This window comes from Sus scrofa, chromosome 6 (genome assembly GCF_000003025.6).
Source record: "Sus scrofa isolate TJ Tabasco breed Duroc chromosome 6, Sscrofa11.1, whole genome shotgun sequence".
NCBI lineage: Eukaryota > Metazoa > Chordata > Mammalia > Artiodactyla > Suidae > Sus > Sus scrofa.
This window is the reverse complement of record NC_010448.4, coordinates 138,091,324-138,117,560: the sequence shown is the minus strand read 5'-3', so window position 1 is coordinate 138,117,560 and position 26,237 is coordinate 138,091,324. Positions and strand designations below refer to the sequence as shown.

Below are 26,237 nucleotides of genomic sequence, written 5' to 3'. Positions count from 1 at the left end.
ATGTATTACCTAACATTAAGCCTCTGGATCTAGAAAAGCTGAATTATATTTTTAAAACTACTTGATTTGTTAAAGTCAGTCTGGCTCAACCACAATATGAAAATTGTTTAGATTCCACGTCTTAGAGTTTTTACCAAACACTCTAATTCAATCAAAGACTGTCAGATGGTGGATTTGTATTCAAGTCTTTAAATTCTTCAACAATCATTACATGTAGGAAAAGAGTTAATTAATGTGCTAATTGTTCTTTGTTATACACCTTGAACCTTTCTCAGTATGTAATTTAGGATGCTCCTGGTTGAATCAAAAAAAATCTAATTCACGGAAGTTTAAACCATAGAGATAAAGTAGAGGTACAGGTTAAACAGAGGCTCCTTTTCTTACTCATTTTCTTAGCTTTACCCTCCTCTTGCCTCCATGTGTCAGTTCCATCATTGGGCATTTCTTCATGGCTACAAAATGGATACATTTGCCACAGCTTTCCTAGTTTATATCTACAGAAAATAAGGACACTCCAACATTCTGAGGTGCAAACAAAACTCGCAAGGATTACTTTGATCAGACAGTCTTGCCTTATTTATTTTTTCAACAAATATTTATTGAACACCTACTGTACATCAGGTATATTCTTGGCACTAGGAATACAGCCAGGAGCAAAAACATATTACCAATCTTTAATTCCTGTAACCATCCCTGAAATCGATCACAGTGCGGCTGCACACCTGAAGGCAATATAATATTTTAGATAAATTATAATTTAGTGTTTAAAAATCAAAGTGATCGATGTACCTCCATTAATTTGCCATTCCTGAACCTAGGGTTAGAGTCAAACTACATAGCTACTACACGATGGTGTAAGGAACAAAACAGATGTGGGTAAGGCAACTGCAATGTTTATTACCCTCATCTATTAATATTTTGGTAACAGATATTAATAACAATTATATCAATTCATATGCAATTCTATGTAAGTTCAAATATATATATATATATATATATATATATACACACAGAATTATTTTATATGGAAACAACCTATACCTTGAGAATGGAAGTAATCCCCTGCAGTTGTGAAATAGGCTACAGATCCCAGCCAAAAAGGTTAAGGAGATTTATATTCTACTCAGCTGCTATTGAGTTGTCCACCACCTAAAAAAAAAAATTAGCCAGGCCAATGTTTTTACTACCATAATTAATATCAGGAAATACATTGGATAACTTTTTTAAAAAAACATATTTTTGGAAAGTAAAATATCATCACACTTCAAACCAAGCCTACAGCGTCCTAGTTCCCTTTAGCCTCTTCCACTGCCACAATCTTCATCCTTGATTTCAGTCCACTGCCCTGCACATATCCACTAAGGAAACCTGAATTAAGGATGGACATTTTAGTCCAAATTCATTATATCTATCAGAAAACAAACCAATAAATACATGTGACACCCATGATGAGTGAGAATTCTAGAAATGAAAGACACAAAGAATATATTGAGCTTATTAACAAATGACCTATCAGATCACACTGCCAGTTTCTAGCTCTGCTTCATCTGGGGTTTATTAAACACCAAACTCTAAGGCTGAATCACCAAAACTATGAAGCCAGAGCTACTGCATTAGAAAAATCACATTCAGCTGTGCCTACAGTGGACTCTCAAAAGCCAAGCAACTTCCCAACTCGATGAATATGGTTGCTCAAAGAAAAGAGAAATCATCTCCAGCTTGAATGGAAATACTCAAGGAGAAGGCAGCATTTAAAGTAGGTTTTTAAGGTTGAGAGAAAAGAAGTGGAAGAATGAGGAAGACTGGGAACTTCTCGTTTTGTTAGACTTGGATTCATACTCTGGGCTGAAGTCAAAGTTAACTTCTCTTACAATAATTTTATCTAGTTTTGCAGAAGAAACTGCTGCTGGTTAGAAACCAGAGTCTAGCCTCAGCTTGATTTCAGTAAATAAGCTACAACATGGTGGTATTTTTAAATAGGGATATAACCTGAAGAAAAGCTTCCCTCAGGAGGGCTGTCAAAACTAAGATTTCAAAGCTGGTTTGAGAAAAGTTCTTAAAAATCTGTGAACAGTGATTTACCATTAAAGCTGGAAAGATTTTCAGTGATGACTTATTCTGATGACCCCTATCTCCCCACAAAGATGGTGAATCTGGGGCTTGAAAGTCATATGATTTCCCCAAAGTCATCACACAGCCAAAAATAGAAGGGGCTGAAATGAAATACAGGTCAGCAGACCCCAACTGTAAGAGCTTTCGCTTCAGCATTTTGCTTTTTTAAGAAGCATGGGGTTGAGGAAAATGGTGAAAATCAGAAATGAAATGTGTGACAGCAGCCAGTAGGAACCAACTGATCACATAAGTAGATCTATGATTATGGTGAGGCAAAATGAGATGCAATACCCTCTAAAAGGAAAACATAATACAGACTTACTCCAAAAACCATGATTAAACAGAAAACAATTAAAATGCAATGTTTCCTCAAGGGTAAAAGGCATTCAATTAATTCAATCAAATAATTGCTCCTTTCTCTCCTGATATTTTTCATCAATGTATATAAAAGAAAATTATACTTTAATCTCTGAAAGTATCAGAGTAATTAAATTTAATTTGGCTACAATTCTTTGAAGTGTGAAAGAAACTTTCCATCTACATTTTAAACTCTAAATTCCAACAAAACTTTCTATAAACAAAACATTCAACTTAAAAATCTGCTAAACACTTAATCCCCAATTTGTTTGTATGAAAAATAAACTCAGTCTTGTAGTTTTAGGATACTTAATTCCCAAAGTTAGCAAATATCTGTTGGGAAATAAAAGCAAATATTGACTTCAGCCATTCACTGCCTTAAATGACAGCCTTTGTAGAATCCTCCTCTCCCCTCCTAATGATTTATAAAATTTTCAGTGATAAAACATAAAATTGTCTTGTAAGAGAGAAGGGGAAGGCAAGAAGAAAAGAGCTGTTTCAAATTTTGGAATTAAACAAATCTAAATTTTTTTCTAGCTCCAATATGGCATCCCACTAATACTCTTTCAAGAGATTCTACAACAGACCAAGGAATAATTATGATGCAAGACTCAAAATAGTTGAGCAGGAGTTCTCGTGGTGGCGCAGTGGTTAACGAATCTGACTAGGAACCATGAGGTTGTGGGTTCAGTCCCTGCCCTTGCTCAGTGGGTTAACGATCCGGCATTGCCGTGAGCTGTGGTATAGGTTGCAGACGCGGCTCGGATCCCACGCTGCTGTGGCTCTGGGGTAGACCGGTGGCCACAGCTCCGATTGGACCCCTAGCCTGGGAGCCTCCATGTGTCGCGGGAGTGGCCCAAGAAATAGCAAAAAGACAAAAAAAAAAAAAAAAAATAGTTGAGCAGATGTTTCAGAAACAGCAACTTAATGCTGTCCCCTTCCCACAGGTGAAAAAGTACCCAAAGTGTTGGTTATCTCAGAAGCCATATAGCCTTCTGGGAGTGGTCTGCTTTTGTTCACTTTCATTCCATACAAATTCTATACAATTTTTTAAAATTCAAAAAATCTATTGAAAATATTATGACAAGATCATCTGACACTTTACCAATTTAAAGCCCAAGGAATGTGGACTTCCCCTGTGGCTCACAGCAAAGCCCAAGGAATAGTCCAAAATCATTATAAAACTGCAGGGATGAGCTAGTTATATTTTTGTCAGTCTCCTTAATGGATTGGGAATTTTCTGAGAGCAAGGACCACCCATGCTTACTCTCTGTGTACCCTCAGCACCTGGCACATTGTAGATGATGAAATGCACTCACAAAGATATATATAGTTTTCTTTCAATAATCATTGACATCAATTTGAGACCACCACTTTTATACGGATGTGGCTGAAAAATACTTTTTTAAGAAAATGTTTCTAGTTAATTATTCTTCTAATCCCAGGTTTTACACGAGGGTAACTATGGACTAAATAAGTGTAGGAAAAGGCATTAGACATCAAAGAGGCACACAGAATATTGGCACGGAACTCCAGATTGACAAAATCAGATTTGTTACTTTATCCAATAAATGGTCTAAACAGATTAATTGGAACTAGACATGTGAAGATTCATAAGGTTTGCTTTTTTTTGTAACATCAGTCATTAAAAAATTTATAGGTTACATTTGACACATCCATATTAATAGTTTAAGAAAACTGTAGATTTTGATAGATACTTTTTTAGAAGTATATATAGGCAGGAATATTCTGAAACTGGTTCCAGCTATATAACCGGATTTATCATTCAGTAACCAGGTACTGAATGCCAGCTCTCTTGCTTAAACAATGTCTATTACCCACACCACCATGGATACATTTTACTTAGAATTTAAATACACCAAAACAAAGATTTATGTTCCTAAAGAAACAAATATAAACTATAAACCCCTAAGAAGTTATCTAATGGACACATCTTTAATCATAGCGTCTGTCATAAAAGCAGTCTGCCAAGGTAACAACTGAAAGACTGTGACAATCTGTTTTTGGCAGAACTCAATCAAAGGAGATGTCTTTGTCAATTGAAGAATGCTAATTTCCAGGAATGAATATCAGAAATTTATTAACCCAAGTGTCAAGGTTTATATTTCTGTGTTTATAACTAAAGTATATGAAATTACCATTTTTAAGGTTTTACACTGGGGTATGCACATTGGATGTAAACAAAATAGGTCAAGGCATCAATAGGTGTGTTATGTTCTAGAAAAAATACTTGAAAACATTCAGCCAGTATTCACTTTTTCAAGCCAATTTCTGTCTTAGTTATACCACAATTACATACATATGCTTAGCCATCAAATATAGATATTTAATATTTTTTGAATTGTCACAAATAGCTCTACTTTTAAAAAGCACAGAAGCAGGCAACATTTCCTGTTACTTTTTGATAACATGGTGAAAAATCTTTATGAATGACCATGAGATTTTATATATATAAATATAATATGTATATTGTATGTGTAATTTTGGTTAGGCTCAATAATTAACTTTATCTGTATTATTACATTTAATATATATTTGATAGTTACATTATGTTATTCTACTTTATATTTTAAACCAGTTGCTATACTTTTACCAATAATATCAGAAATACAAATTGCCAAGTTTAATATATATAATGAAGAGATACATAAATGTTCGGAAACATACATTAACTTCCAGTAGCCACATCCAAATTCTTTTGTGTGCGAAGCAGTATTTTATTTTAATTTAATAGTTTTGTTTCTAAATATTTTTCTTTTCCAGCATCTTTACTATTTTAATATTGTTCCTTCTATGCAACATTTAGCTAAACTGTTGACCTGGGCAAATGTGTTTCTGATGTCTGTCAGCAAGTATAAAAGCATAATCTCATTAAAGTATATTTTATATATGCCCAGGACTGAGAGAACATTATAAAATGAAGAAGTATAATTTAAACAGATGGTGTAAAATCTTGCTAACACAATAGTGTGTGCTTAACACAGGAACAATATCAGAAACAGATGTGCTGCAAATGACCAAAGTACCAAACAGAAACAATAAACATGGGATATATATTAAAAACGATGCCCTTGCCAACTGAAAAAGAAAGACTGAATAAATGCATTTCCTTCTCAAATAAGAAATGCTACTGATATTTTTCCAGACCAAGGTTGGCAAATAAATATTTTCCCTTTGGCTTCCTCTTATGGTTAGTATTAAACTTCTATCAGGGTAGCCAAAATTAAGAATGCATTTTTTCATACATGCTTTTAAAAATATGATATTTTAGGAAATACGTTCTTGCATTAACCTAGAAATTTTAAAGGATCTAAGGGCCCCATCCTTCGCTTGAAACTGCAAATATTCTCATCTGCCCAGAAAAATCTCCCCCTCCCTCCCTCTCTCTCTCATACACACATACTTTTATTAGAGCTGTATACAAGTGCCTGATCAGTTACAAGTTATCTGTCCAAACATTGCACAAGAGTGTTAAAAGTACCAAGGGCCAAACATTATGGTTGGCACAGAAACCAAGACCAAGTAGACTGAACTCCAAAGGCCAGAACTCTGCCCCCTCCCAAGCTCAGGTCAGGTTGTATGCCCCTAGGGCCTAGATCTCCAGGGCTATGAGAGGCCTGCGTAGACACTATGCCTGGAAGGAGACCAGTCCAAGCCAAAGCCTGCATTCCCAACTCAGGCATTTTGAGTCAGATCAACTCAGACATACGTTGTTCTGACCTAGTCAGGCCTCGCTCCACGGCCTGGTTTGTCGTAGGTTTGGGTTTTAGGTTTTCCCTCTTCAGTAACAGCTGCCTGTGAGGTACTAGGATGTGCACTCTGGGGGAAGGGTTGAATAAGAATCACCTACCTATTTGCGGCAGATACAGCTGAGGGGCAGAAGGCCTTGAGCCTTGGGTGTCCTTCAGGCGCTGACTTTTTCGGTTAAGAAAAGTCTTAACATACATTGGAAGCCAGATGTGATTCCAGGAGACAAATGTTTCGCATTTGAAACCCAAGTTTCCGCCCTAGGGTCGCCCACGGAAAAGGGCACGAAGAGGGCAGAGGTCAAACCCACGAGGGCGACCATCCTGACTCAGAGGCTTGCCTGGGGTAGGCATTCGGGCGCTTGGACTCGCGGCTCCCCTCCTCCCGCTTTCTCCCCGAGCTTGGATCAGAGATGTGGGGGTTCACGCAGAATTCCCCCGCCTGTACTGGGTCCAGGGCAAGCAGCACGGACGCTCGCCCTCGTCGCCACGCGCGGCACTCACAGCCTCGGCGTCTCCCGGGGTGCACCGCGCGGCGGGCTCGCTCCCAGCCTGCCCCGGGGCCGCCCGGCCGGGACCAAAGCCAAGGGTCTGGGAACCGCGGCCCGAACGCTTCGTGGACGTGAGGGGCTCCAGAGTTGTTCATGGGAGGTCGCCTCCAAAAGCAGAGCCGAGCCAGCCTAGGCCGCTGCCGGCGGGGAAGGACCTCAGCTCCACAGGGGGGGGGCTTGCAGGCCAGCGCCTCGGTCTTGGGGGTTTCCAAGGAAATGCAAATATTTACGACCAGGCATGAGAAAGTGTTCCCCCAGCACGCGATCTGCCTCCACCCCCGCCAGCTTTCCATTTCTCTAGCCCTTCCTCTCTCTTCCCCTTCGGGCTTCAAACCTGCTTCTGAGCCCTACACAACAGACAGCGGCGGCGCAGATAGCTCCCTCAAGCCTTGCCTGCTGTCCTCTTCTTCCCCAACTCCTAAGAGAATTCAGGCCTCTCCAAATGGAAGAGAGAGACCACATGTCCAACCATGGAGGGGGACTTTGCTTCATACCCTTCGATGTTCAACCTATATTTTTTTATGTGGCACAATGGTTAAGACCTTGGAATCAGTGACCTTGAGAACTTGAGTCTCCTCTCTGAGCTTTGGGTTCCCCACCTGTGAACTGGACATAATAATATCTACTTCCTCTGCGATTGTGAGGAGTATATGTGACGATATATGTGAAATCCAGGTGATGCCAAACAATAAATGATATTCCTTATTATAAGAGTATCTACATACATGCACACATTCACCTCTCAAAATACTAAGCCTTTTTAGGAAAAAAAAGATATCTCAGCCTGGGTGGGGTGTGGGGGACAGTGTATAAATCATGAATTATGGCTTAGTTTACTAACTGCCTAATTTTTTTCCATCCTGAGCTTTAAAAGACAATTTACAGAGTGATCTAGATGTTTTATAATGTGAGAGGTTTTTCCCATTATATGCCTAAAATTAATTATTGAAGCAGGGCAAAAGTATTTTGAAAAAGGGAGGAACAAGAAACCTTGAAAAGGCATTGTATTTATTAAAAAGCTCTGCAAGAAACTGCTGCCTATTATTTTCAGTGACTTTCAAACCCAACAGCAATAATAAGTGCAAACTAAGCGCTGAGCCAGTTGAGGCATTATTTCTGAAAGGTAGTGCAACGTGTAGGCACCCTTTTAAAAAATGCTGCTCTGAGTCCCTCCAGAGGAAGCGGTGACTATTTGAAGGAAATGAGAGGAATTATTGTATTTTAAAAGGATTCTTTTTGCCATGTTTCTTTGCCTGCTGTAGCTGAGTTTGCAAACCTTGGTGTGTCTTTAAGAGACCTCAGTCTTTAAGATAAAGCCCTAGTGCTTTCCCTCAGAGTAAATTCAACACCATGAGGCTGGTACAATCATTTCAGGTGGAGAGACCTCTTCCAGCCCTTTTCCAGGACTTCCGGACTCTAGTCTCAGAATCCCAAGGTTCCTCTTCCTTTTCAGGAGCTATCCTTACTTGAGAAGGGTTGAGTCTGGGAGACCCACCCCAGGCAGCAGAATGCACAATTTGGCCTGACACAGAGCAGGGGATCTGTCTAGATTAAGACTATCCACTGCAAGCAAGTCTCCTCCACAATCTTCTGCAGTTTTGCAGATTGTAAACGGGGTACATCTCCTTCCCAAGCCAGGAAGGCCTGACAGCATCAGCATCTGGCTATAAGTGACCTCAACTCCTATCCTAACTGTCCACCCCAGACCTTCTTTTGCCCTGGGGCAAGCCAAAATATGTCAACTTACATCCCTTACGTGTGGCCCATTCACACAGCATTTCCGTGTGTGCAGTTGGAGTGAGTCCATGAAGGCTTACCCAGTCTTCTGGGGTCCAATATGTTCCAATTCTTAATCCTGTTAGCCCCCTCCTCTATAACTGAGGCTCAGACCGGATGGTCTCTGAGGCACCCAGAATAGCTTTCCAATTTAATTGCAAACACTGAGATTTGAAGGACAGTCCAGAGGGGCAGAAATGAACCATTATAAAGCCCTTGCCCTAAAAGAAAACTGGAGGCTGGCAATTCCCTCAATTTAAATTGTTACACTATCTGTACCCTTCCTTGCCTTGCTCTTCTAAGGGATTGAAAGATTTGGGTCCTGGGCAAGAAGGTGCCAATGTAAAGAAACTGGAAGCTAGAACTAAGAATACAGAGAAAAGTGTGAAACCTTCTGCACCTGCCAGCACATATTTTCATTCAAAAAAACCATCCTTTATTGCCCTGTGCCAGATACTGAACTAGTTTCCAGAGAGTCGAACAGTACATGGTTGCTGCCTCCAGGGTGCTTGCTGCCCAAGATCTATTGGGGTCGACTTTATACACCTGTTTGTTTCAGGGCAAACTATTTCTAAGGATGTCTCTGGAATGGTGATAGAAGTTGCGGCGAGATGACCTGTGCACAGCCAGAGATCGGTATCGAGGCTTCTGCGGACTCTACTCAGCCACTCGAGTTTTAGTCCAAAGGAAAATTCAGAAGTGAGAGCTGTCCTTTGCACCACAGGAGGGACCGGGAGAGCAGCGGTCACTTGTTCAATCCAGTCTTTGATTCACTGATGATTAGTTGTCAAATTCTGTAATTTTTGAAGAAAAGAGAAAGATTTTACCACTGATTTAAAAGCTTGACTCCTTTTTCCCTGTGTGGCTGGCTTATTTGACATTCCAAACGGTCCATTCAAAAACCTAAGCATTGCAAAGAGTAGAGGTTGGAAGGGGGCGCTCTTTCCTACCGGAAACTGGAGGCGGGTAGCTGCTAACAGACTGCAGCTTGGCAGGAAGCAGGAAAGGACAAGGGGCTGACTACTGGACCACCTGTGCTGGAGCTGCAACCCAGGTCAACTAGACTGGGTGAATTAATCCATTAGTTGAAAATGTCCCTTTCTGAACTCACAGCAAAGAGGACAACACAGAGGAATGGTTAAAACGCAGGCTTTTAAAAAGAAGGAAAGTCAGGCTTTGGCGTCTGGAATAACAAGACTCGGCCTGGTAAAATAGCCCTAGGCAGGTTACTGAGATAAGACTGCGTGTTTCAGAGACAGTTGGGGCGTTTGACAAGTAATAAGGAACATCTATGAGTACTGCCACTTTCACAATATTCAGAAGTTTGAACAAACTGACAGAAATCAGGATGCCAGGCATGTAAATGTGCCAGATTACCACCCCACCACCACCCCTGAAAATAAACCAGTGACAAAACAGGAGGAAAAGTTGCCTGCTTTCATCCTTGGGCCGGGGATGCCAAGGTGGAGGTGGCTTGAGGCTGTGCACTCTTTTCCAGAGCCCCTGCACCTCTGACTGTCTCCTTTGGCACTGGCCACCTGGAATCAATATCGGCCTTGCGTGTCACTTATGGATTGAGGCCTTTGGTGATGCCACTGCATCCAGATATCTCTGGGTGGCAACGAAAGACATGGGAGGAGCAGTAGATTCATTGAGAATTTACTGTGCATCTGTCGAGCACATTTCAACATCATTAGTGCTGTCACCCCCATTTTAAGGATGAGAAAACCAAGGTGTTAAGTTGTTAAATAAATTGCTCGAAAATCTGTTACAGGTTTGACTAACTTCAAAAATCGTTCTCTTGTTATAACCCATTACCTAGCTCTTAAACCCAGATCTTCTATGAAGTCTGGAATGCAGGCAGCGAAGGAGGAAGGGAGAGGGGAAGGAGAGGAAGAAAACACCTCCAGTTACAAGAACCACTCTCCTGTATCAGAAATCTATATAAAAATTCTTTAACTTCAAAAGTTATGGCTCAAGATTATTTTGCAGACTTTTTAGAAAGTATAAGTTTAAAAGATACATTGGATAAACAGCAATGGGACATGCAAGTATGGGGGGGGCAGGGGAACCTCAGCATTAAGGTTACTGGTGAGAGTGTGTGGGGTTGTATGGGTGTATTCACACTGGCTAACTACCCGAGCTGAAATTTCTCATCAAAACGGGATCGAAGCTGGCTCATACAGCTCCCTGCCACCACCACCCCTCCCACTCCACCTAAGAAACACCATCCCATCGGGCACCCACGTTTTTGCACTCAGATCAAGTTTGGCTCTCCTGCCTCCCTTGCTGGGTTTTAGTTAACTTTCAGTGAATCCCTGGGGAACGAGGTGGAGGTGGGGGTAGGGTGGAGGTGGGGAAGCCTGCTGGGTTTGGTTTCCAACCTCTTTCCAGATTAGAGAGCTCCAAGCTGGATTAGCTCAGTAGCCTAGGATGTGTAGGAAACCGCCGGGCAGGGGAGAAGGAAGTTAGTTGATGTTTCTCTCCAACTCATAGTTTGGTTTTTACAGAGTTGTGTGGGCAGAGGTCAGCAGAAACAGGTTAGAATCGGATTTCCACTGGCGCTGCCGTGTTGCTCATTCTGAACGATAAACTGCATATAAAATCGTCAACTCCAAACCACAAGCGTGCTTAACGCGAGATTGTCGGCTTGGAAATGTCACAACCAGTAAAGAGTGTAATGAACTTCCGCGCTTTGCGCAGTAACGCAGCCCGGAGCGTCCCAGCCTGTGCCCTGCCTAATTCCGAGCTACTACTGCTTCTGTCTCTTGCCCTCCGTCCTATCCGGCGGGAAACGCTTCCTCTCTCTCCTGCCACAGCTCAAGAGAGAGGGTTTTTTCTGGCTCAGAGGGGGAATGGGGGGGGGGTGACGATCGAACCTCTCGAAAAGGAATCTATACGTACAGCCCTCTCCCGCGCAGAATTCGGTCTTCGGTTGGTTGTTGGGTTTCTTGAACCGCGGGTGACAGCTGGTCCCAGCGGGCGCATCCCACAGCAGTTAGCGGAATAGACGCCGGGCAGGCGTGAGAGCGGAGGCTGGGTCTGCCAGTGGTGCGTTCCCGACGGTCCCGCGCTGGAGCACTCTAGCCTCGCCAGGAAGCCCCTGCAGCCTCGGCCTTGGCCTGCAGTAGGGGAGTGATCGGTGGGTCCCAGACAGAGGCCCTCGCCACCTTTGAGTGACCTCCGCTGGCATGAATAAACGCTTCCTTGCTTTTCCCTCAGAAACTGGGTAACAAGGTCTGAGAAGGAGTCTGGGACCAGTAAGTTCCAAGGTGAGCGAGTTCCCCACTCCGCGATCTCTGAGTGGTGACGCGGCTTCTGAGCTGCTCAAGTTTGTGGGGGGGAAAAAAACCTCTGGAAGCTATCTCCTTCTGTTCCTTCCAGATCAGTATTAATGATGGTTAGAGATGAGGTGGGTAAGAATCAAAAGATACCCTCTCCTAACCCTGAACCAAGTCTGACCTGCACAGTTGCAGAATGCTCTTGGCTAAGCGCTTTACCCGCTAATGAGGAAAGATCGCCGCAAGAATTACCCAGAAGCTGAGCCTTCTTACCCGCGCTAAGATCTTCCCCACCTCCAATTTCCAACAGTTCTCAGGCGAACCCCTGGCGCGGTTACCTGGGGAAAGTGAGAGCCGCGGGTCGGGGAAATTGCAGGGCCCCGAGAGCTGGCGCTGGCCCTGCGCCTGTGGGGCCGGGAGTCCTGGTTGCCTCTGGTTCGACCGCGCTTTCGTCCGGGCCCTAGCAGTGTATCTCTCTCCCAGGTCTACACAGGTCTGACCCGAGTGCGTCCTCAGCTAGTAACTGGGAGCCGGAGCCCGCGCGGATTCAAGAAGCGAGATTCCAGAGGTTGCCTGAGTACCGCGGCAACTCCAGGTTAAATTCCCTCAAACATGTAGTTACTCACCGCGAGGAGCTCAGAGGCAAAGGGTTCAATAGTCAAGTTGGTGGGGACTTTGCCTACTTAAAGTAATAATTTGCTAATTCGGATCTATTGCTTTTAAATATCGAGTTCCAGAGACCTCTGTCAATGCAGGCTTAATTTCATCCCACTGATGAAGGATGTTTATAAACGGCTCCTGTGGCGCAAGCCGAGTGTGAAAATATCAGTTTTATGCCTTTTGATAAGAATTACCGAGGTGGAAGGCTTATTAGGCGATTACAAATTTCGCAGCTGCTCGCAGCCCAATTAGGCAGCTCTTCGCGGTGAGTGGAAGCTGTGGGGGTCAGAGCGGGTTGGTGTTCCCACTCACTAGCCCTGGTCTTCCAATCAAGATGTGATTCTTTCTGATCCCTTCCCTGACCCCCTCAGGCTTTAGGGAGACACACCCTGCGCCTCACAACTCACTCAGGGCACCGAAAAGCCCGGGGCAACATGCACTCCCAAGTCTCTCTGGCTTGCTTTCCCCAAGCCTGGCAAAGAGCGCTGCTGTCCAGGGGTGTTGGTTGCCCCCTGGGTGGGCATGAGATCTCAGATTTTCATTTAAGGAGAGGTGACATTCCAGAAATTACAATTCAGTAGGTTGGAACCGCCCCAAAGCGATTCCTCTCCCACCTGCGCCCCACACAAGATGATGGTTTTTGGTCTGTTCTCGTTCGACCAGAGTTTGAACTAAAAACCTTCATTACACGACAAGGAGAGTCCTGGTTGCACAAGCACCCAACATAGGAAGAGGTACTCTGCAAAACATCAGGCGAACTTTCCTTTGCCAGAGTCGAGGAGGAGCGTGGGTAAGAGGTGTGAAGCGAGCTCCAAGAAATTGGGGCCACTGTTCAGGAATGACCCTCAGTATGCTCTCCCTTGGCAAGGGGTCAGAAGGTGGTAGGGCCCTGGACCTGAGAGACGCTCAGCCCTGACGTTCATAGCAAATACTTGCACATCCCCCTCCTCCTCCCGCCTCCACTTAGGACACCCAGCCAAAGGCTTACACCGCCTGGGACGCAGAAATAAACTCACCACCGGGAGGCCTACAGTGCAAGGCTGGGTGCACGCTATTACCCACAGGAAAGGTCCGCGTCCCTGCCGGGCGCCAGGAGTAAAGCGGGCGCCAGACCAGTCTTTCAGGTCTTCGCGTGTCTGACGACCACTCTTCTTCTCCAAGCCCAGAAGCCTCTAAAAATGAATCATTTCCTCCACTTATGCAGAGATAGGAGCTCTTAGATCAAAATTAGTATTTTGAAAACCTGATTGAGAGCAGCCTGATTAGGCGAGGGTGGGTGGAAAGACCGCATAAATGCCCGCGCCCCCGCCCTACTTCCCAAAACAGATCCAGCGCTTGCCGGCTTTCCAGTGACCCGCGCGATGAATTCTCCCGGATAGTAGCCAAAGAGTACCCCAGATTCATCTTGCAGGCCCTAACAAACAGAAACTGTAACTATATCTCCGAATTGGGTCTTTATTTTAAATTCCACTTTCATTCCTCTATACACGGCCTGATAGTCAACGTTCTGCACGACTCTCCATTCAGAAGAGCCATCTCGAGACCGATGGTATTTCATGAGAAATACATTATGTGGATTTTCCAAAAATACTAATTTTTGCACATGATTAAAAACACAAGTCTTTCTGTTCTCCAAGTACGGATTGGTTTTTCAAGAAGTCGGTTTACCCCAAGCCTTCAATTCTGTAAGAGGACACAGATTAATCATAGCGTCCCCCTTCCCCCACTCAGTAAATTTAAGCGAAAGCTCAGGGAGGGAACCTGCAGGAGGGTAGCTAATATTAATGTGTATGCAGCTGCGCATAAAGGAAAACAATGGCGTTAGGAAAATGCTCTAGGGACCTTCGTGTTTATGGGAGAAAAAATGAAGGCAAAATTAAATTTGCAGTCCTCGGTGGGTCCCAGGCTGTTACATGGGGCTTCCTTCATCACAGGAAAGTCTACCTATCTCTGCCCTTCCTTTAGCCTGCTGCTGACAAGTCCGGGGGGGTGGGGGGAGCGCTTCGATCTTCCTCTTCTAGACAATAAGGCAAGGAGGTGAAATTGTGTATCTCTCTCTCTCTCTCTATATATATATATACATATATATATATAGTTGTATATCTTATTGAAGCAACATATGATTTTGTTAAAGGCCTTTAAGAAACAGGGACTTCCAGATATTCTTTTACTGTTTCAGAAGTTTGTTTTGTTACTTAAAAGGGGAAATTGGAAATAAAAATTGTAAGTCTTATCAAAGTCCTCTTCATAACTACATAATGAAGTAAAATTTATACCATAAAGAAATTATTTAAGCAAACACACCCTCCAATCCTAATAAAAATTATGGCGCTCTGAGACCCCCCCCCAAAGAAAATCCCACAGCCATAGTTTGAGGTAAGAGCTAGCCACTTCTAGAGCTTAAATTTTGCCTAAATGAAAGAGCAATACTATTAGCAACATACTTTTATCTTTTTTGTAGCCTTGATTTCAAATCTAGTTGCAAATCATAAGCTTTTGTGTTGTTCAGATGTTCCTTCTTTATCTTAATGAGAAAACTTTTCGCAGAGGGAGTGCAAACTGTTAGATAAGTCAGCCCCCAGGCTGCCAGGGAGGCTTTGCGGTCCTGGGCTAGACAGGAGAGCTGTGCTTTTCAGGAGAATGACTAAAACATTCAAGTCACCCAGACCTCCGCTTCCCCTTCAGCTTGCTGCTGAAAGAGATGTAACCTGAATCTTTGTTTAGGTTTTGGTTGTGGAGTGAGAATTAAAAAGCCACGGCAAATGCCGAGATTTTTTTTTTTAAGTCAAACGCTAACAGGCCATTCCCAATATATTTTTTTCTTTAATACTAAATCTGGAGTAACTTGGCTTGTCCTGATAAAGATCTTAACTTGTAGGGAAGGCGGGTTTTTCTTAAGGAGGTGAGGCTATTCCTTCAGGAAAAGACTTTTCTCCCACACCCTCTTCCCTCCCTTCAAGTAAGGTTCCACCCTCTGGAAAACAGCCCCCCCCCCCTTTTCCTAGAGGGACAGACCTCAATGAAGTTGGGATAAGAATCTTAAGAACAGTCCATCAGAGAGTGGCTACGGTCACAGCGGCCTCTTTGGACGAAGACTTACTTGGAGTAGAGCATTCTTACTCTTCTCGGTGTCAGCTTTTATTAGTGCTTTGGGGCGCGGGAGGGGGCCAGATCGGCAGACACCGGCAGCCTCTGACCCTCCGGAGTTGGTATGTGATAAGCAGCCCTAGCAGTGCCATGTATTGGAAAAGCGATCAGATGTTTGTGTGTAAACTAGAAGAAAAGGACGTGCCGGAGCTGGCAGTTCCCCCTGAGAAGGTGAGCGACCTGATGCCTGGCCAGACCAGCTGAATTATAGTATCCTTGAAATGCGAGCTGTTTAGGCTCTTATTCGAGGTTCAGAAATTACCTATAACGGCCTCATCTTCAAACCTGGCTATTTTTTTTTTATTACGTAGTAGCGTTAGTCAGTAATCATTGCCTCCCCTCCTCACAAGCTCACTTAACCTGAGGCATGGAGACTGTAATTTGGGAGACGAAGCCTCGAGCCTAAGGCGCTCTCGGGTACATGTGAGTCGTGCTTTTGTTCTATTTGCGGTGGTTATCGTGGCGGTCGGGAGAGTGAGTCGGGAGGTCCAGGCGGCTGTGGGGTGGGACGGTGGGACAGAAGAGAGGCACGGCTCCTCGCGCCCGGCCGCGGGCAGAGGCATGCCGGCCCAAAGGAGCGACTCTCGCTGCAGGCGATCCGCGGGGCCGCGGCCCCACGTTGAAACAGAAGCAGATGTGGCTCCTGGAAGGCCGCTGGGCCCCCCAGGGCGGGCTAGGCGGGTTGTGTTACTTAAAAAACCGAAAGAAGCAAACCCCAGGGCTCTCGAGTCACACCGTTCTCAGAGTAGATGGGGGAAACCAACAAACTCTCACCTCACTCTGGAGGCAGGACCCGTGGGTGACTCGCGTTCGGTCTGAAAAACCAGCTGCTTCCTGTCTGAGTGCCTCTGTGGGACCCGCACTGGGCACGGCTGACTTGGTCTGTGTTCTGACCCTGGCGGTGAAGACACGGCGAACGAGGGGCTCTTCTGCCTAACCTCTTTGTGTCAGCGAGGACGCGACCCCCTTACGGCGGCTCTGGGGCCCGCTATGGAACCCTACCCGAGGGTCCGGGCAGACAGACCGGGGGATGCTGGGGTTCGGACACCGTCTCGCCTGGCGCTGCACGATGGAGGGAAAGAAGGAAGGAAAGAGACCGAAACGCAGAAGTGTGGGCCGCTCAGTCCCGGGAACCGCCCCCCGACCAAGCTAGAGTTTTCCGTAAACGAAGGCAGAAAAAGCCCAGAGCGGCTGCATTTTCGTTTAAGAACATAACTTCAGCAAAGGCTTGGAGACACTTGAGTAATGAGCGTTGTTGCTTTAAAACATTTTGACCGAGGTTGGGTGAGGTTTTTTAATGACACAAATTAAATTCAGCTGGATATTTTCCATTATTCGACCCGCTTTTTGCGCTGGTTAAAAATAATCCTTTAGTAGCTGAAATGTTGACTTACTGAGCAATAAGTGGCAATTTACACCTTAAAGAAACGAGTATAAATCACTCGCAGCTCTAATTGCTGTAAGTTTACGAAAGAGCTGCTGGCTCGGTTTAATCTGAAGCATTTTCATTCAAATTGTCATCGGAACAAACACCAGGCTTCTTAAATCCCGCTGTAATTAGCCTTCAAGTATCCTATTAAACCTCTTCACCTTTCGGGCTATCCAATTCAAAAAGCCCCCTTTTAAAAATATATGTGTCTTGCTCTTTTAATTGAGGCTATTAAAGAAATCAAGTTTCTACCCTTACTCCCTCCTCAAATCCTCTTTTCTTCTCTCCCACCCCACCCCCATGCACCCCCTTTAGCCCGGTGATCCCCGCTCCGCTGTGATTGACGTCTAGAGAGAAAACGCTTTGTGCGGGGATGATTGTTATTAACGTGTTACCCCGGGTAGGGGGGCGGGGAACCGACGTGCTCCGGTGAGCGCAGGGGACCGGAGCCCCGAGAGCGCGGACGTGCGCCGGGAGAACCCCTAGGTGCTCGGGGGTGGCAGCCTAGCCGAGCACTAGGGCTGCGCCGCCGCCGCCGCGCGCGGCCTGTTAGGAAGGCTGCGCCGCAGTCTGCTCGCTCGCGGAGCCCGGGCCCAGGCGCCTAGACGGCTGCACGCGCGGCCTGGCGCGCTGCGGGCCTTCATTAGCCGGCCCCGCGTGCTGAGAAGCTGAGGCTCTGGGCCGCACGTGCCTGCTCTGAACTCCTGGTCTCTGTTCCTCCCAACTTCCCCGCCCTCACCCCTCAGTGCCAGGGGCTCATGTCGGAGGAGTGCGGGCGGACGGCAGCCCTGGCGGCCGGGAGGAGTCGGAAAGGCGCCGGGGAAGAGGGACTGGTGAGTGCGTAGGGAACCGTGCGCTGGCGAGACTGGTCTTGGGGAGGCGGCCCAGGACGGAGGGCCGGTGTCCCCGCTCCCCTTCCCGGACCAACAGGCTCCTCAAGGAGCGGGTGGAGGAGGGGGCTGGGCGGGGCGGGGTGAGAAGCTGAGCAGTTGCAGCCGGCTGGGCAGGGCTGCAAGGCGCCCCAGGTCCTTGAGGTCAAGGCTGGGCAACCCCGGCAGGTTCGTGGTAGAAGCTTGGACCCGGGGGAGAGGGCGGGAGCGAGGCCTCAGGAACTTGGGGTAAGGGAGGAGAGGTGGGGAGGGAGCCCCCTTGGGTCCGTGGAATGACGAGAGGGGGAGGGGTCTAGAACCGCCTGAGACCGCGCCTCGTGGCTTCCTGCAGGTGAGCCCCGAGGGAGTCGGGGACGAGGACTCCTGCTCCTCCTCGGCCCCGCTGTCCCCGTCGTCCTCGCCCCGGTCCATGGCCTCGGGCTCCGTCTGCCCCGCTGGCAAGTGTGTGTGCAACAGCTGCGGCCTGGAGATCGTGGACAAGTACCTTCTCAAGGTAGGGCGGAGCCGCCGCGGGGTCCGAGGGGAGCGGGGTTCCCGGGAGCTCTGGGGAAAGAGAAAAGTTTGTTTCCCCATCTTTTCCACTCAAGTTTTCTTCTCGCTCGAGGTTGTAGGCTTCCTCGGCACAACAGCCCAGTCAAAGGCAACTCATGAGGTGGAAAAGAGTGGGAGAAGAAATTTTAGTTATCTCCTGTGTTGTTGCAAAAGAGCTTGTGTGTGACACATCCTGGTCTAGAAAGGTCGATACCCTGGGTGGATGTAGTGGAGTTAGCTACCTTCTCCGACTCCTAGAGGAGGAGAAGTGGGGAAAGCCTTACCCATTCCGGAAACCGGGTCCTGCCTGATTATTTTTACCGAGCCTCGGTTTATGGTCCCTCTAGCTCCAATAACAACCACGAGTTTGCGCCTGTTTATGAGGGATCCAGGTCTATGTACGTTGACTGATTTCCCCTTTGCAGTGTCTCCTTTGGTGAGAACCACTGCAAAGGGCTTAAAAGTTCTTTTCTGAGCATATATATATGTATTTCCATACTCTTATGTTTATTTACAGTAACCTGAGGCTTTTCCAAAGTGAAAGTTCATAGTAGCATTTAAATAAAAACCATTTTCAATACCTTCCTCCTCCTAATACTTCAAGGCCACCCAATGATTTTTTTTTAATGTCATCTCTAGTGCTTAGGGAAAAAATGGAAATTGACGTAAATTTAGACAAAAGAAAGAAAAAAGCCTGAGATGAAGTGCTTCAAGTGGTGGTTTGAGAGTTGACTGTCTGTCTTAATTTGTTTTACTTCTCTCAAGATATTGTGGGGGAGTTCTGGAGTACAAATTCTGGCAGGCCAGTTATCCATGTCATTGCATGAAGGATCATAGTCCCATGTGTCTTAATCCTAATACCATGGAATTTTGACTTCAATAAGTTTTTAAAACCACTATTTAAAATAATGATCTCTCCTACACTGAATTAGTACCAAACCAGTTCACGCACGTTCTATTCTCTCTCCTCCCCGCAATAGCCCCTAGTTTTTCAAAGGAATTCATTATGGAGAATATGCAAGTTAGTGAGTTTCTTTAAATTTCTACCTAAGCATACAAAGCTGCTTCATCTGGGAAGTTGGAATGATGCCCTGTAGATATAATCCAGATAAAGAACCAAAAGGAGTTTTGGTGAAAACATTTAAAAAGTGACTCAGTCACTTAATTGGTGGTTGACTAGTACAGCTGGCAAGTTAACATGGCTTTCTCTTTAAATCTGCAGTCTCAAGATTCCCATTTTAAAGTTTCTAGACCTGAGCTTTTTTGGATATTTCAAGACCATCTTTTGAATCAAAACTGTCTTCTCAATATAAACTCTCTCAATAATTAGCATAATCTTTAAGAATGTTTCTGAATGGATTTATAAGTTCTTTAACACTTCATACGGAGATGATAAAAAAGTTATGACATACGTACCCTCTGAAATCAATGAACTGGTTTCTAGTGTTCATCTTTTATGTGTTAAAATATGTTTATTTGTTTGTATTGTATAAAGTAACCTAAGTTATCTAAATGAGTTACATAAAGCTTTCTTTTGTAGTAGAACCAGAGTCTTCCCAATGAAGTCTTCTCTGTTCAGTCTTAGTCTGTCCCTTGTACACATGTACAAGAAAACTAGCTTATTATGTAGAAAGCTAGCCCTAACAGAAGTTTGACACTTTATGCTTATATAAAAACTCTGAGTTCTTAACTTTTTCCCCATTCTGAGTGCTTACTCTTCCAGATAAGTTTGAGTTCAATTCATATCAGTTATCTGGAAGTGGAAAAAAAAATGTTCTACCTAATAGAATATTCGAGGGTATAAATGTTTAATATAGAAAAACAGTCTATCATGAGGCAAATGAAATGGAGTTAGACAACAACAATAAAAACCCCAAAATAAAACATGAGAGGAGTTAGAGGCATCTGTTGCCCTACCTATTACTTTAGTGCTCTGAGTGATTTTTTCCTGGTTTGGTCTGGTCCTTTATGTATACATACACAGATTGGATCGATGCGAGCCATTACGAAAAGTTTAGAGTCTCCCAGATTTTCTCTGTTCACCTTACTTTCCTCTCTGGAAAAGAAATGGAAGATGAAAGAACTTTAGTTATTTTTAAGTAAACTTTGAGAAAAAGCATTATTTCTGGCATTAGGGAGCTATAGAATGGCTATGATGCTGCCCTGAAGCCTGAATCTATCCTTGCTTTAAAAAAAAAAAAAAAAAAAAAAAGAAAGAAAAGAAAGCAAGAAAAAGAAAAAAAGAGAGAGACTGGATAAGATCAAAATGCAGAAGGCCTTAAACAATGGAGTACTAAAGGAAGCCAGTACTTCTAAACTTTAACTTATTTGGGCCCATTTTAGGAAAAAATAGAAGATGCATCTTTATTTCTAGGACAGCATTCTCCACTGTTAATTTTTAAATTCCAATTTACTCAGATTTTTTCTTATTATTTCTTTGCTATTAACCCTTGTTTTCTTATGCGGTGAACATGAAGTTCTTTTCTAGTAAGCCTAGGACTTAAAATTTCACCAAAATGCTACCTTCATTAGTGCTTTGACAAGAGGCACATAACTGTAATTAGAAGCCTGTGAAATGTTATTCCTCAGCTTCAAAGTACTTTTTATGTTTCTTATCACTGAAAAATATATTGGACGGTGGTGCTAATATGACAGAACTATTGGAGAGACAGTCGTTATTATGAAACAGGGTAGCAAAAGCGGTATGTCACAATTGCCCTTTTTTCCAATTTTCCTAATTCCTAATTTAGGCATTAGATCCATTTGTAGAGTATAACTGGTGTTTTTGCATCATTGCCATTCTTTTACATGAAATTTAATTAAGCATAAACCCAGTTCCTGTGTCCATTTAACTAGAGCAAACTTTAGGAGCCTACGTCACAGCAAATTCAATTCAATACACATTTTTGTTCTTGAAGCTTAAAGATACAGTGCTTTTAGTATGATGGCAACAGTTTAGGATGAGGGTAATTATGATTTGTTCCCTAAATTGACAGTATTTCACCCCCCAATTTAGAATATGAAGTGCTGTGACTTACTATATAGCATTTTATGTGTTAGTTCTTAAAGTATAAATGGCAAATGCTTGATGTCTGGTGTACTCGGGTGCCTTTTTAGGGCCATTAAATTTTTATTTTTTCCTCCAGTAACCAAATCATTAAAATAGGGTTACCAATGTTTTATGTTTTGATGCTATTTAATGTTAGAAGGGAGCTAGGGCTTCTGCCATACCAGCATTTAAATCTACTTTAGCAATATCTGTTTTGTAAGTGAAATGGATTACCTGGCTTCTTTACAAGGGTAAGTATTTATCTTATAAAGCTTATTTTCCATTTTCTTTCTAACTTTAACTCATGCACAGTTTATAATTATTTGGCCAAAATGTAGATGCACAAGGTATATGGCTTGACTTCTCTAGCTACCATGTTTCATGGTGGGAAGAATTTGATCAAGGAAAAAATTTAAAAACAGTATGTATGACATTAAAGTGACCAAAATTTCCCTGTGTTTGTAGATGTTAAGTTAAAAAAACTGAATTTTTCAAAGGTATATTAAAAAATTAAACAAAAAATGTGTAATATGCTATTGCGATTTTCTGGTGGGGGTCTAAAAGAGAATATATCTAGATGCATATTTGTGTAAATGACACCTTTTAGATGGAAACATTCAGAGCATGTGTTAAAATATTAAGGGACCAGCTTTTAAAATTGCCTGATACACAAAATCAGTGAAGGGTACTCTTAAGAGTTGTGTTAGAGTGTCTTCTCATTCTGTTCCTTTTTCCTTCACAGGTGAATGACCTGTGCTGGCATGTTCGGTGTCTCTCGTGCAGTGTTTGTAGGACCTCCTTAGGAAGGCATACCAGCTGTTATATTAAAGACAAAGACATTTTCTGCAAACTTGACTATTTCAGGTACACTGACACTTTTTTCTTTGTAGGTAGATAACTCTGAGAAATTATTAAGCAAAGAGAATTTTGTAAATAGGCTTTCTTGTCCAGTTTTATTTACTAAAGCCCACTTTTTCTTATATAATGGATTTCAAAATGAGAATGCTTCATGATTTTGAGGAATAATTTATATTAAAACAAAATTAGCATGTTTATATGTTTTAAGAGCTCAGTATAGAAAAGTTAATTTTAAGTAATTGTCTCGGCTTTGGCAAATGGAAGTTTTAGGTATTTAAAAACAAAGGAACTTCTTGGCTGTGCTGTGCAGATGTATAAAGTATGACACATAGGATGACTTATTGTAACAAAGCCCTTTGTTTGAGGGAGGGAGAAGTAGTAAAAAAAAAATGAAGTAATTATGGGAGGGGGAAACGGCAAACCAGGTTTACCAATTTACTATAGAATGACCCCGGTAATGTACTGTAAAATGCCAGCAGTTTGGATCCTATGATAAACCATATTATTCAGAAGAATTGACCATTCCAGTATCAGAAATACACCAAGTCTAATTACATATTCTGCCTAAAAATCCCATTTCTTTTGCCTGTTCTTTGATCTTTGTTTTGTGAGATTATATTTGCCTAGGATATTAAAAGTGGTATTTTCTCTGCATGATCTCTTTATAATCATTTAAATGTAAAATTTCTCTGGGATAGAATTCAATTCTTAAAGGATCGCTATGTAGAAATTAAAATCATTCTTAAGCATGACTTTTAAAAATTATCATATTTTTCTTTATTTGCATTTCCAAGTGGAGGAGAATGTTCATTGTGAAATTAGAGCATTAATACTATATAACAAAGTCTGTAATTCTAATTATTTTGTATGTACTTAATTTCAAAAACTGATTTCAGAGACTTTAGTGATTGATTTGAATAAAAATGCTAGGTAATTTAAAGCACTTCATAAAACCCAGAGTCCTTTATTTATAAAGTTACAGAATTTTATAATTACCAAAAATACATACTTCTCATCAAGTTTACTAGTTTCTAAAAAAGAGTAGCATCTGCCTCCTCTTTCACTTAGGATATGCTAATCTTAAATTTTTAAGGGTAATGTAAAGCCCCATGAAAGATTTGATTTTAGAGACTTCATGAAAGTCTAGTTCTTCAGGATTTTTTTATCTTCATATTTTATTCTGAAATTTACTTTTATGGTTCAGTTTTTCAGATTAACTTAAACTGGTAATACCTCTGAAGATAGGTTAATGAATAGACACAGACACATACTTATTTAGCTTAATGTGGATGTGCCAGGCCATGACTACGATTGTGATAGGAGATATGGCAAAGAATGTCTGGTAACTAGGACTGAGAGAAGAAAGAAATCTGTACATCTGGCTTTTTTTTAAAAAAAAAAGATTAACTTGCACTTAATGTCCAGATATGTCTCTAAAAATTTTACATAATATTTCCCCTCCTCCTGTGAATGGTAATTTAGTTTACTAAATGGTAATTTAGTTTGTTCACTAAAGGAAACATTTTTGAGTTTTCCCCTCATACCAGGGTGAGCAATTTCTGTTCTATTCACCCTTTGGCAATATCAATTCAAAATGTTTTAATTTTAAAATATATTTAAAGCATTTTCTCTCTCAACTTGGTTTTTAGACATCATTATTTATATCTTCAGTGGTATGCTTTTGCACTTTTAGGTTTCATTCTGGAGCATGTGTGTGTGCATGTGTGTGTTTGTTATGTTGAGTCTCTAGGTAATTTATAAATGCACTGATATTTGTTACAAGAAGGATTTTGAAACTTACATTTCATTTACTTTAAAAGAAAAAAATCCATCCTCTAGAGTAGCAATGAGGCGTTTTCGTTTTATAAACAGGTTTGAATTATGATCCTTTCTGTCTTGATTGCTTGCCTATTGACTTTCAAAAAATAGATTCCTGTTTCATTTTCAAGAGATTTAAATACTTGCGTTAATTCAATGAGTAATATAATGTGTTAGTTTAATCTTAGGCTGATGGATATCTCAACAAACATTAAAATCTTCACCTTCCACCCTTCTATTTATGTAGAAGGTATGGAACTCGCTGCTCTCGTTGTGGGAGGCACATCCATTCTACCGACTGGGTCCGGAGGGCCAAGGGGAACGTCTATCACCTAGCGTGCTTTGCCTGCTTTTCTTGCAAAAGACAACTTTCCACGGGAGAGGAGTTTGCTTTGGTGGAGGAGAAAGTTCTTTGCAGAGTGCATTATGACTGCATGCTGGATAATTTAAAAAGAGAAGTGGAAAATGGTAAATATATACTTAAAATTTTTTTGAGTTTTGGGGATAAAAATGATATTTCCTAAGGTCGTCTTAATTCATTATTTTGTGCAGTGTAATTGTGGTGAAACTCATTAAGCCCTCTACTGTTAGTGAAGGTCTCCATCTGTTTGTTTATAAGAAAGCCACGGCATGTGTGTTAGCCTTATGTCATATTCTCAGGAAGCAGCTTTGAGTTTAGGTTCTGTTTTGCTTTTTGTAACCAGTTGTTTCTTTATATTTGCCTTTAAGGATGAGCCTTAGATGTGCACTTCCAACGTCTTGCACTTTTGACTAAATACACAAGTCTATAAATGCAGTATTGTTTCCACACTATATTTCCAGTGTGATTTAACACTTAAGGGATTTGGCAAACCAGAAGATGTATACAGCTTCACACCAAGCCAAGGAATGCAAGAAACCTATTATTGCATGACTGATGGCCCCATTTGAGTTACCAATATGTATGGTGTGTTTTTTAAATGCAGGTAATGGAATAAGTGTTGAAGGTGCCCTCCTTACAGAGCAAGATGTTAATCATCCAAAACCGGCAAAAAGAGCTCGGACCAGCTTTACCGCAGATCAGCTCCAGGTATACCTGACAATGAATTTATGATTTTTGGAGCCCCTTTCCCACCAAAACAAAGGGAAAAAAAAAAACTAACAAAACCAAACAAGGAATAATCTCTATGCTATTTTAAAACATTTTATGTTTTGAAATATCTTATTTCAAAAAGGTTACCATGTGCTTTTTGTGCAGAGTAACTTGTTGAATGTATGGAAACATTGCCCTGAAATGTTTACCAGTATTTCCAGACTCGTGATATGACATGAACTCATCATTCAAGGTTGTTTCCCTGGGATCTATTAGTATTAACTTGAGAGTGTAAACAAAATGTTGATCTGTCCCAAGCTCCTGATAGAAATTAGTTTAACCCAGGCATTTACATTACTACATATAATTGAGATAGAAGACAAAATATTTTGGGACTCTTAACAGAAAGAGACATTTAGTATGTGGGTTTGTGGGACACTAATGTATTCATCTTTTTGGCAAACCACATTGAGCCTTTTAATGGACAAGGCTGTGCATTTTCTGAGTAGGAAAGAATTGAATACTCCTTACCATAAACAGGAATCTAGTGATTAGCTTAATCACTAGACCCTTTCTTATTTTTAAAAGGGGTAGAGGGAGTAATTCTATAATTTGATGTTAAAGGTTGATTATGTCTGATGAAAAGGGAGGGATTATTTTCCACTTAATTGCCCTAAATATAATTGTCATAAATTCTCTTTATGCAAATCGTCAAGAAAATAATGAAATAATTACTCCTCGATTTATATTTGAGTCTACACATGCAATGTTTCTTTCTGGCATTTTTTCAGATAAAGGAATCAAATTCTCTAAAAGATTAATGTGACTGAGTTATTTGTTTTATGATAAAGTAACATTTATTGAGCAGCTCCAGTGTATGGCTGAGTGCCTTACACATAGTATCCATCTAAGCTCAGACTTTAAAGGAAATTATAGAAT

The 26,237-nt window shown here is 42.4% G+C and overlaps 1 protein-coding gene and 1 long non-coding RNA gene across 7 annotated transcripts in view; one reads left to right on the top strand and one right to left on the bottom strand.

Annotated features, from left to right (window-relative positions):
* On the bottom strand, positions 3,497 to 17,820 carry LOC110261207. 3 transcript variants are annotated; one of them, XR_002345142.1, is made up of 5 exons: positions 16,426 to 17,820; positions 13,521 to 13,676; positions 12,118 to 12,182; positions 11,468 to 11,685; positions 3,497 to 9,357 (listed from the first exon to the last, which is right to left on the bottom strand). It is a non-coding gene; the product is annotated as an uncharacterized LOC110261207 (long non-coding RNA). The 3 variants fall into 3 exon arrangements; XR_002345143.1 differs by lacking the exons at positions 12,118 to 12,182; positions 16,426 to 17,820 and adding an exon at positions 15,520 to 15,602 and having other exon boundaries at positions 3,498 to 9,357; XR_002345141.1 differs by lacking the exon at positions 12,118 to 12,182 and having other exon boundaries at positions 3,499 to 9,357.
* Positions 15,536 to 26,237, top strand: part of LHX8 (LIM homeobox 8) — a 27,353-nt gene continuing 16,651 nt past the window's right edge. The window contains exons 1-7 of one of the 4 annotated variants that reach the window (XM_021093268.1): positions 15,693 to 15,822; positions 16,002 to 16,074; positions 17,827 to 17,913; positions 18,302 to 18,463; positions 22,293 to 22,414; positions 24,474 to 24,694; positions 25,192 to 25,295. In XM_021093268.1, coding sequence (XP_020948927.1) covers positions 17,839 to 17,913; positions 18,302 to 18,463; positions 22,293 to 22,414; positions 24,474 to 24,694; positions 25,192 to 25,295 — 684 coding nt within the window. In that variant the 5' untranslated portion in view covers positions 15,693 to 15,822; positions 16,002 to 16,074; positions 17,827 to 17,838. 4 annotated transcript variants of the gene reach the window in all.